General features: G+C 32.6%; 1 protein-coding gene across 1 annotated transcript in view; it reads left to right on the top strand.

Annotated features, from left to right (window-relative positions):
• CEP290 (centrosomal protein 290kDa) overlaps positions 1-12,351 on the top strand; it is a 94,570-nt gene that overhangs the window by 6,021 nt on the left and 76,198 nt on the right. Inside the window, exons 7-13 of the mRNA XM_011961265.1 lie at positions 5,280-5,333; positions 5,931-5,951; positions 6,078-6,230; positions 6,627-6,809; positions 7,488-7,577; positions 10,118-10,240; positions 11,193-11,316. Of these exons, the coding sequence (XP_011816655.1) occupies positions 5,280-5,333; positions 5,931-5,951; positions 6,078-6,230; positions 6,627-6,809; positions 7,488-7,577; positions 10,118-10,240; positions 11,193-11,316 (748 nt within the window). The remainder of the gene's footprint in view (positions 1-5,279; positions 5,334-5,930; positions 5,952-6,077; positions 6,231-6,626; positions 6,810-7,487; positions 7,578-10,117; positions 10,241-11,192; positions 11,317-12,351) is intronic.

Below are 12,351 nucleotides of genomic sequence, written 5' to 3'. Positions count from 1 at the left end.
TAAATATCTTGTTTTTGGTTGTACCTTATTTTATGTGTGATATATATATATTATATATATATAGTTTTTGAAAAGTGGTGTTCATGTCAGTAGTTTATAAATGACATCTTTAACATTTTTTTAATGCTTGGTTTTTATTACTTCATGTTATTCCTTGTTATAAACTAATAATTCTTGCAGTGTTCACTTGAATTTAGTTTTAGGAAAAAAGTTTTTTTGCAGATCAACTTGTATTTCTTGGAAGAAAATTTCCTATTTTTACCTTAGCTTCCTGTCTAATGTTTTGTTTATTTACTTAACATTTATTTGTTTTTTAATTTCACCTGAGCTGTTAGTAAACTTAGTAAAATTTGGTGCCTACATATGGTAGCTGTCCTGTCCCTTATACTCAGAAACATTTTCCACCTTTGTGTCCTTTAAGTCATTGTTGTATTATATTCCATTTATTTTATTTTGTCCATTGTTCTCTCAGAAGTTGAGGGTCATACATTTTAAGAAAACAACGATATGCTATTTAAGATAATGTATCATAAATTGATTTGTAAGGAAAAGTATCCCCATTCTTCACGTATCTGTTTTACTCTAAAATTTTAAAGAATCATATAAAAGTTAGCTATGGAAACAATGTGGTAGAGACAGTATGGATTGATGCCACTTAAATGTTAGGAGCAAGCTCTTAGAGCATTATCCGTTTCGTTAACTCTGCAAAACACAGCAGACCTGTGCATTTTTTAATAGTCATAAAGGATCTAACTTACAATATTCACTGGTAGAATTGCTTAGGGGGATGTCTGTGGTTTTCTGGACTTTTGTTCTTCTATATAGACCTGTATCAGTTGACTTACCATCATTCATACCACATACCCTTAGTTAATCAGAACTACCTTGTCCATTTATATCTTAGAGTATTATCTTTATTCATAGTCACACAAAGAGAAAACTTCAATATGTGACCTGTGTTCCTTTTTGGCTGCTCAATTCCTTTAGATGAAATATGGGTATGGGTTGCTTTGGCAATTGCTTCTTTGCCCTTAACCAGTCATTCAGTTTTGTTGAGTCTTTACAGCATACCAGAGACTGTGCTAGTTACTAGTGATATAGTGGGCAACTTTGTTCTGGTTCTCAAGAATATTCACAGTCAATAATAAGCATAACATAGTGATAATATGATAGGGAGATAGATAAGGTTATATTCTGGCGTACTCTGGAGAGGGATACCATAATCAGCCTTGAGGCACAGGATGTGATCTGTAAACTGAGACCTGAAGTAGAGTTAGACTGGTAAGAGGAATGAGGATGTATATGGTGGTTAAGGAAAGAACATTCTGGGTAGAACATACAGCATTTGCTAAGACGTAGAGGTAAGAGATGTTGTGGAGTATTTAGGAAACTACAGTTATTCTTTTTGACTGAAATATAAGTGAAAATAGCTTTCATAGAGTTCTACTATGTGCCAGGCACTTCATAAGCATTAATTCATTATTGCTTATTTGATACTTACCATATGAGATAGTTGTCATTTCTACCATGATACAGATGAAGAAATGGAGACAGAGAAAGGGTAATTGCCAATGGTTGCACAGCTTATAAATAGTAAAGTAGGATTTGAAAACAGTCTTAACTCAAGAGTCTGTGCTATCTTGCCTACCCAGTTTTAATTCTTTTTTTTTTTTTTTTTTTGAGACAGAGTCTCGCTCTGTCCCCTGGGCTGGAGTGCAGTGACCGGATCTCAGCTCGCTGCAAGCTCCGCTTCCCGGGTTTACGCTATTCTCCTGCCTCAGCCACCCGAGTAGCTGGGACTACAGGCGCCCGCCACCTCGCCCAGCTAGTTTTTTGTATTTTTTAGTAGAGACGGGGTTTCACCATGTTAGCCAGGATGGTCTCGATCTCCTGACCTCGTGATCTGCCCGTCTCGGCCTCCCAAAGTGCTGGGATTATAGGCTTGAGCCACCGCGCCTGGCCCCCAGTTTTAATTCTTACGATCCTCTGGAGAGATAAGCAAGGGCCAGTTCCTGATGAATTTGATTCTTTTCCTGAAAGGAGCCTATGAAGAGTTTTGAGCACAGGACATCATGATCAGATCTATATTACTGTACTTTGTAGAGAATGGATAGAAAAGGGCCAAGACTAGTAAGGCGACATTTGTGTTAATTCAGGGAAGTGCTAATGATGGCATTTGCCTGAGAAAGACAAGTGTGAGAGAAGTAGATGTAGTTGGATGTGGTGAATGTAACTGGTTGTTGGAGGAGAGGGAGGATGGAAAGTCTGCCTAATTTTGTGGGTTGGGCCACTAACTAGGTAGATAGTGCCATTCATTAAGGAGGAACACAAGAGGAATTTGGAAAGCTTGAGATTATTTCAGTTTTGTAGATGTTGAGTTTGAGGTTCTTCTGGGCATATTCAAAAAGGATTATCTGTGGATATGGAATTCACAAGAGACCCTGGGCAGATAATGAGGATTTATGAATCATGTGATTCATAAATCAAGTGATTATAAGGCATATCTCTGAGAAATGTCTAATAAAGCAATGAAATAGGAAGAGTGCTTCAAGGAAAAGCTCAAGAAAGGAGACACAGAGTGTGATGTTTGAGAAGACAAGGGAAAAAGCATCAATAGCATTAAATGCTTTAGCATTAAGTTCTTGACTTCTCTTCTTGTAAAAATTTCCCAATTCAGAACACAGTGGGATTATTAACTCTCAATGAATAATAATAGTGATAGGCAAACTTCTAAAATTTGTATTGTACTTTGCATTTTATTATAAACTTTCTTTAAATTTTTTATTTTGAAAAATGTCATATCTTCATAAAGATTGTAAGAAACACACTGTTGGTGGTAATATAAATTAGTTCAACCATTGTGGAAGACAGTGCGGCAATTCCTCAGAGATCTAGAAGCAGAAATACTGTTTGACCCAGCAATCCCATTACTGGGTATATACCCAAAAGAATATAAATCATTTTCTTATAAAGATACGTGTACACATATGTTCACTGAAGCACTATTCACAATAAGAAAGATGTGGAATCAACCCAAATGCTTATCAATGATAGACTGGATAGTGAAAATGTGGAACATATACATCATAGAATACTATGCAGCCATCAAAAGGGAATGAGAGGTCAGGCGTGGTGACTCACGCCTGCAATCCCAGCACTTTGGGAGGCCAAGGCAGGCAGATCACTTGAGGTCAGGAGTTCAAGACCAGCCTGGCCAGTATGGTGAAATACCGCCTCTACAAAAAAAAAAAAAAAAAAGAAACTTGGCATGGTACTGCATGCCTGCAATCCCAGCTACTTGGGAGGCTGAGGCAGGAGAATGACTTGAACCCAGAATGCAGAGGTTGCAGTGAGCTGAGATCGCACCACTGGACTCTAGCCTTGGCAACAAAGCTAGACTTTGTCTCAAAAAAAAAAAAGGAACAAGATCGTGTCCTTTGCAGGGACATGGATGGAGGTGGAAGGCATTATCCTCAGCAAACTAACACAGGAACAGAAAACCAAACACTGCATGTTCTCACTTGTAAGTGGAAGCTGAACAATGAGAACACATGGATGCATGGTAAGGAACAACACACACTGGGACCTGTCAAGGGGTCGGGGGAGGGAGAACATCAGGAAGAGTAGCTAATGGATGCTGGGCTTAATACCTCGGTGATGGGTTGATCTGTGCAGCAAACCACCATCGTACACATTTACCTATGTAACAAACCTGCACATCTTACACATGTACCCCAGAACTTAAAATAAAAGTTGATGGGGAAAAAAAAAAAGAAAAACAATAACCACCCACATACCCTTCATATAGATTCACCAGTTGCTAATGTTGTGCCAACTTTGCTTTATCTTTTTGTCAGTATTTTCACACACACATATTTGTCTGTTGTTTGTTCAATCACATTTTTTGCTGAGTCGTTTAAGAGCTAATTGCAGATATGATACTTTGCACTTAAATATTTCAGCTTGTCTATTTGAAAAAGAAAGATGTTCTCCTACAAGGAACACAATATAATTGTCATGCTCAGGAAATTTAATATTGATTCAACACCATTATCTAGTCCATAATGAGATTTCTTCTAATGGCCCAATAATATCCTTCAATCTCCCCACCTCCAATATCCAAAGTTCCATCAAGGATCACATACTACATTTGGTTCTTTATTATAGACTTTTAAATATCGTTATATACCATTGTGATTCTATCATTTCCTTGAATAAAGAGGAGAACCAGAAAAATGAAAGGTCATAAGAAGAATGAGGTTTGGAGAATAGGTGAAAAAAGGCATCATAATGTTTATAATAATGTTTGCCTGTTTGGAGAAATAAGAATCACAAATGAAATCACTTATGTGTAGATAAGAAAGTCCTTTATAACTTTTTGCTATTCTATTCACTGATCATTTTGCTGAGAACTCTGTATGCATTTTATTTAACTCTTATGTCAACTTATATTAGAAAACTCAGTTATAGAGATGTTAAGTAACTCATTCATGCTTTACTAGAAATTGGTTGATAAGGGACATAAACCTAGGCCAGTGTGATTTTAGATTGCTTCTTTTAAACATTGTGTTGTATTGCCTTTTATTTCTAAGTAATTTATGTTCACTGAGAGCAAATTATAGTCTAGTTATGACATAGAAAAGTGAAATATAAAGATGTTGGGCAGAAAATTATTAGGGGTTGTTTGGGGGGAGCAGATTAAGTTGTTTCTGTATTCTTTGGTTAAAGTTTGTGTGTGTGTGTTCTTTTTAATTCTTTAAAATGAAACTGTTTAATCCTTCTTAAATCCTTAAGTTTTGAAAATTTTGACCATTTATTTATGTGTTAGGTTGATATTAAATCCTTAATAGCTTTAACATTTTCTACTTTATTAGAGAGGATTTAAAATTTAAGTAGATAAGCTGAATACGTGGCTTTATATTAAATTACTGCTGATGGCCAGGCACAGTGGCTCACATCCGAAATCCTGGCACTTTGGGAGGCTGAGGCGGGTGGATCACTTGAGTCCAGGAGTTCAAGACCAACCTGGCCAACACAGTGAAACCCCGTCTCTACTAAAAATAAAAAAAATTAGCCAGTTATGGTGGTGCATGCCTGTAATTCCAGCTACTTGGGAGGCTAAGGTGGGAGAATTGCTTGAACCTGGAGGCAGAGGTTGCAGTGAGCCGAGATCGCACTACTACACTCTAGCCTAGATGACAAAGAGAGAGTTTGTCTCAAAAAAAAAAAAAAAGAAAATTCTGAATTTTATCTTATTATTATGTTTTTTACTATTTTAGTTGGCTCTTCGAAATGAGGAGGCAGAAAATGAAAACAGCAAATTAAGAAGAGAGGTTGGTGAAAAATTTTAATAGTTGTGGTGGTTCAACAAAAGTACTTGTTTAAAAAGTTTACATAAATTTATATTGTAACCAGGACTGGAGTCTTCTAAGTAACTGATGTTTTCAAACTGATTTTATGGTATGACTTTGTCTCGGGAAAATAGAAAGCAAAGCAAAATGTGAGGCCATTACATATTACCTTCATCTCAGGTCTATGCGGGTAAATCTTTTTTTTTTTGTTTTGTTTTATAAGCCATTCTTTGCTCGTTTTCTAATTGAATAGATGACTGAATTTCTATTCTTATTGGTCTTACCCCAGATCCTTTAAAAATGTTTGTTACTTGTGAAATCTTATAAATTCTGATTATCATTTGGTTCTACTGAGCCAAATAATGTTTGTACATTGTTTATTCTGATAGAAGTTAAGTTTCTAACATAATTGAAATATTGTTTGTTTTGGTAGATAATTAATATTCTTTCTTTGGTCATTCAAAATAATATACATCATTTTCCTAAATTTTTTTTGTTTTCTTTAGTTTCTGATTATTATTTTTAATTATGTATTGCCTTTCTCATTTCTAATTACCGTTTTCCTGTCTTTTTCTGTAGAACAAACGTCTAAAGAAAAAGGTGAGGCTTTAAGGGTGGTGAAATCTTGGGAATTTAAAGATATGTTCTGAGAGCACTATTTAGAGGATATAATTTTGTTATTCTGAATAGTTTCATTAATGGAATGTTGTGTTTGGTTACCTTCAGAATGAACAACTTTGTCAGGATATTGTTGATTACCAGAAACAAATAGATTCACAAAAAGAAACACTTTTATCAAGAAGAGGGGAAGACAGTGACTACCGATCACAGTTGTCTAAAAAAAACTATGAGCTTGTCCAATATCTTGATGAAATTCAGGTAAAATGGCTAGAAATCAGTTCAGAGCAATGGTTCCTAAAAACTTTAATTTCATTATAATGTAAATATAATATTTAGCCCTACATGTAAATTCTTTGGTATAAATCTGTCACTATGAACTTGTAAAACATGAAATAAATTATGTCTTTGAAGTTGCAACTTTTTAGCCATTCTTTTTATATTTGCCTATCTTGGTCATTAAGAACAATTGAGGTCCTTATGTACAATTTTCTTGATATTCAATTTGATTTAATTGATCAATGCCAATTAGTAAAGTTCTATAAAGAATTCTCTTTTTTTCTAGCGGACACTTATGGCTGCATTTAATTTTAATTTGGTTTTATTTTCAGTTTTTTTAAAATTATTTTTTAATTATAGTGTCTTTAACTTTTTTAGACTTTAACGGAAGCTAATGAGAAAATTGAAGTTCAGAATCAGGAAATGAGAAAAAATTTAGAAGAGTCTGTACAAGAAATGGAGAAGATGACTGATGAATATAATAGAATGAAAGCTATTGTACATCAGACAGATAATGTAATAGATCAGTTAAAGAAAGAAAACGATCATTATCGACTTCAAGTAAGAATTACTTTTAGAATAACTTATTTATTCAGACATCATGTTATCTCATTACTATTTATTAGACACTAGAAAGTACTTTTTCTAGGATGTGAATTTTTGTCTGTCTTTTTAATATTGTAATATGTTGTCATGTTGATATATTTGTCCATATGTGTTTCTCCAGTCCCCTCACAAACACTAATTCTTGCAATTTAGGATATATAAATGATACTTGAATGAATGTGTAGATAGCAGTCATGTACAGCTCATAATTATGGGGTTTTCTATAAAAGACTTGAAAATCCTGTGGATCATAACATTTAATTTTATCTTAAAATAAATACATTATATATATATATATTAGAAACCAATACATTGTTCACTATGTGGATTAAAGTTGTTTAAAAGGTAGAATAATGTTTAAAAATAAAATTTTCTAGTAATGAAAGATAATTATGCAATTATAAGATGCAGAAACTATTAAATGTCACCTATAATTCCAGGATGACTTCAATGATAAATATGCATATGTAATATAATATATCTGTATGTATGTGTATATGTGTATATAATAAGTATGAATATGTATGTGTATGTAGGTATATTTTTATATATAATGTATATGTAAATATGCACAGGTGTAAATATATATTACATCAATTTGAAACAACTCTTGAAATAACTGTTGTCTTTTAGGTACAGGAGCTTACAGATCTTCTGAAAGCAAAAAATGAAGAAGATGATCCAATTATGGTAGCTGTCAATGCAAAAGTAGAAGAATGGAAGGTATTTTTTTAATTGACATAATAACTTTTTCTTTTTGTATTTTAGGTATAAATTTTAGTCTTATTTTTGTTTAATGCCTTATACTGGTTTATAACATTTTTATTAGGGTTTTTAAACATAAGTTTATTTTATTTATTGGTTAGAAAAGCTCTAAAACTGTCCTTTTTGATCTCTAGCTCATTTGCTATTGAATGACATCTTTCACTTCAATGAGTTGAACTTTAAACTTTTTGATAGAAGTCTGACTCCAAAATATATTTGGCAGCTAAAATATATAGTTCTAAATGTAATTTTAATCTTTTCACTTAACTCATAGTTACCTTGTATACATTAGTTAAATAGTTGCAGGTTTAATTTAATTTTTCTAACTGAATGTCAGGTTAATCAGTGGGAATAGGAATAAGCAAAGGGATCAGAATAACTTGGGAAGCCTTTTCTAAATACACTTTTCTTCCTCACCACCACTCTCTAACCTTAACCAAATTGTCAAGCCTTACCATATTAGAAGCTGGGATTGTGATATTTGTATATTTGAAAAACATCAGAGATTATTCTTAATGAATAATTCTATTTTTAAAAGTTATCACTTCTAGAGTCATTTGCTTTCTAGTAGGGTTCACATAAATCTTGTTGGCAGTTTGGAATTGGTTAGCATCTAGAAAGCTCAGATAACCTATATTTTAAACAAAAGCAGTAGCAATGGAAATAAGGCCTATAGAATCCGTCAAGCCTCCATAAACTTTATATAAAGGGCCAGAGAGTGAATGTTTTAGACCACCTGGTCTCTGCTGTAACTAAACTCTGTTTATAGCCTGAAAGCAACCATAGACAATACGTAAATGAGTGAGCAAGCTGGTTTTCTGGTAAAATTTTATTTACAAAAGCAAGTGGGAGGCGAGATTTGACCTGTGGGGCATAGTCTACCAACCCCTGAAAAAAACAGTTGTTTTTACCAGATTTAATGTTGGCAGGGTAAATGGTAACATGTTATATGTATTCTGTACTGTGTTTTGACTTAATATCTTTTCATAATTATTTTATATCGGTACATGTAGTATTGCTGTCCTTTTTAAAGGCTATGTAATTTTTCTTTATATACAGATATTTATTTGATAATTTGTGAAGTTCATGAAGTTTCCAATTTTGGGGTTAGAAACTGTTTTAATTAATATTCTTATATATGTTATTTTGCAAATGTACAAGTATATCTGTGGAATAAATTGCTGCAAGTGTAATTGTCATGTATGTTGCAAATACATTCTTCCAATTTGTCACTTTTTTTTTTTTGTGGTTTATGGCATTTTTTGCTGTGAATATTTCTTTTTATCCTTAGTTAAATTTGTTATTTTTTAATGACTTTTGACATTTGTCATAATGAGAAAGGCTTCTGAGTATAAACTTGTTTTCTCATCTTTTCTCCTAATATCTTGTTTTTTTGAGACAGAGTCTCACTCAATTGCTCAGGCTGGAGTGCAGTGGTACAATCTCAGCTCACTGCAAATGCCACCTCCTGGGTTCAGGTGGTTCTTGTGCCTCAGCCTCCAGAATAGCTGGGATTACAGGCATGTGCCGCCATGCGCAGCTAATTTTTGTACTTTTAGTAGACATGGGGTCACACTGTTGGCCAGGCTGGTCTCGAATCCCTGGCCTCAAGTGACCCTCCTGCCTTGGCCCCCCAAAGTGCTGAAATTACAGGCGTAACTCTGCCTGGCGTTTTTTTACATTTAAATCTTTGAAACACATAATTCATTTTGATGTAAGGAGTATAATATGGATGCAGCAGAGCTACTCTGTTGTCCAAACATCATTTATTATTTCATCTTTCTCCTGTTGAAATACAATTTCATTTTTATTATATACTCCTTTGAATTTGAATTTAATTTTGGAGTCTCTTTTATTAAATTGATTGATCTATTTTCTAGCCGTGTATACTTGTTTTAACTTGTGTATATTTTAATATCTAAAAACGTTATCATTTTTTCGCTTTTAGAATTCTTTATGAATATATTTAATGTAAATTATAGAACTGGGTTGTCCAGTTCTTAAAAAAATATCTTGTGGATTTTTATTGGGTATGTGTTAAATTTATAAATTATTTTATAGATTGATTTAGGATAAACCTTTTTATGATATTTGGTCCTCCTAAAGAACACAAGATACCTTTTCTTTCATTCATTCAAGATATTTTTTGCGTCTTAGTTGCATTTTAATGCATACTTCATAAAGATCATTTGTATAAAAGTTTTCACAGTTATATAGAAGTACTTCTTGTTTATAACTGAGTTTTGAAAGGTTGAAATATTTTTAAAGATTGAATTATTAAGAAAATTCAGTGTATAAAAATCATTTTCTATTTGAATTTCAAGTCAGATATATAAAAGGAACAAAGATTATGCCAGTAGTTGCTCATACTTTCTCACTTCAAATAACTTTTATTTTCTGTATCATAAATCTACTAATGGTATATATTATTTATGATAATGAAGAATGTTTTATTAACGTTCCTTTTGCATAACAGATTCTATTTTGTTTATTTCTAGCTTATTTTGTCTTCTAAAGATGATGAAATTATTGAATATCAGCAAATGTTACATAACCTAAGGGAGAAACTTAAGAATGCTCAGCTTGATGCTGATAAAAGTAATGTTATGGCTCTACAGCAGGTAAAATCTTATCAAAATTTGGTTTATCAACCAGTTTTATTACCGTTGGAACTTTGAATGATGTCTTTTATTTATTATATCATCAGTGCCTAGTCTAGCGGCTTGTACTAGCAACTGTATAATAATGTCTTTTGAAATTTCTTATACCATCTGGTCCCAATAAAAAATTAGAATTAAGTTTATAGAGTCCAGATTAGAGTTAGAACTAGAGTTATTTTGTTTATTTTTCTATGTTTATGTAGATAGTACACATATTGTTTTTGTTAGAAATTAACAAGAACTGATTTAAAGCTTTTAGAAATTTTAAAATAATTTAATACTCTGTTAAGGTTTATTTTACTGTATCTCAGTCCTAACATATCCTACACAATGTGAAATAAGCTAAAAGCATGGTTATAATTTGATTATGCTGCCTATTTTATTTTTAGTGAAAATAACTCATATAAAAGGAAGTCACACTTTTATTATTTGTGCTGTAGTTATAGTCCAAAAGTAAGAAGATGGTTTGAAAAGTATATGCTGAGTAAGAGCAATTACAGGGGACAATATTTTTGAATAAAGTACTAAAGGGGAAAAAGCTAAATTGAATAAAAGAGAAAGTACAGAGCAAAACAGAAACATACAGAATGGTAGAAAGATGCAATTGAATGGAGGATGAGGAAAGTAACGTAAGGAATTGTAGAAGCCACAAACATTAGGGAGTTCTGGAAATACTATTTTCCAGAGTGTTAGCCTTTATATCCATCTTTCAGTATTGGAGTAACAGCAGTGTACCTATCATGTGTATCATTGTGTATTACAGTTAAAGTGTACAAAAAGGTAAAAGGCATACTTTAACCCACGAGAAAATATGTTCTACAGTCTTGTTGAAAAAAATCAGACCTACTTTTTTCCTTACCTTTTTAGGTTAATATTCATGAAGGGATCTATGTTGTTTTAAAATATTTTACAGGGTATACAGGAACGAGACAGTCACATTAAGATGCTCACAGAACAAGTAGAACAATATACAAAAGAAATGGAAAAGAATACTTTCATTATTGAAGATCTGAAAAATGAGCTTCAAAGAAACAAAGGTATTTTTATAAATATATAAAGCTATTTTATATACCATTATGTTTTTAAAGTACTTTATATTTATTAAAATAAAATATCAAGTCAATATTGAGTTTTCTCCATTTGAATTTTATATTTTCAAAAAATTAGACATGATATTATTTTTTATTATACTTATATTACTAGTGCTTACCTTTGTAAATAATGGATGTATTTTCTATTATTTTTCTCCTCTGGTGAAAATTACATTAACTTTTATTACCAGGTCACTGGTATGAGGGAAATGAAAAATTGTGATACAATTATTTTTATTTAATTTTTTATAATTAACAAAGAACGGAGGATAATAAAATTTTGACCAGTGTAGCAGCATTGCTGATAGTTTTCAGAGGTCATTTCACATTAATCTTACTCAAATTAATGTTTCATCATGTTCTCCTTACCCTGAGCCATATTACCTAGTTTAACACATCAAATTCTATGAATATAAGTTCTCACAATATCTGTGTTGTTATATTTCCATAGCACTACATACTATAGTTATGCCAGGGCACACTAGTGCAAACTGTTCATGGGAAATTCATAGACATGTTTTTTATAATTGCTGAATATATATACACACACACACATATATATATACACATATATACATATATACATGACATGAAGAAGAAATAGTGATTCAGTGCGCATATGTGTGTATAAGTGTAGTGATGTGGTGTTTGCAGGTATGGTTGTAATTTCGAAAATGAAGCAAAAGCCTTGCTGAGGAGATAATTGAACCAATACTTAAAGGAAGTGAAGGAGTAAAACATGCAGGTGTCTCTAAGCAGTGGGAATAAGTTAAAAGGCACTAAAGTAGGAGTGTACAAAGCATGTTTGAGAACAACAAAGAAGTCTTTTTGGCTGGAGTAGAGTCAGCAATTGGGGCAGTGATAAGATCAGAGAGGTAAACTGAGGCCATATCATATGGGACCTTATAGTTCATTGTGCAGGCTTGGCTTTTAAGTGAGAAGGGACAACGTGGAAAGTTTCTGAAGATAAGAATGATATAA

The sequence above is a fragment of the Colobus angolensis genome, unplaced genomic scaffold (genome assembly GCF_000951035.1).
Source record: "Colobus angolensis palliatus isolate OR3802 unplaced genomic scaffold, Cang.pa_1.0 Scaffold543, whole genome shotgun sequence".
Lineage (NCBI taxonomy): Eukaryota > Metazoa > Chordata > Mammalia > Primates > Cercopithecidae > Colobus > Colobus angolensis.
This window is presented reverse-complemented; position numbering and strand designations above follow the sequence as displayed.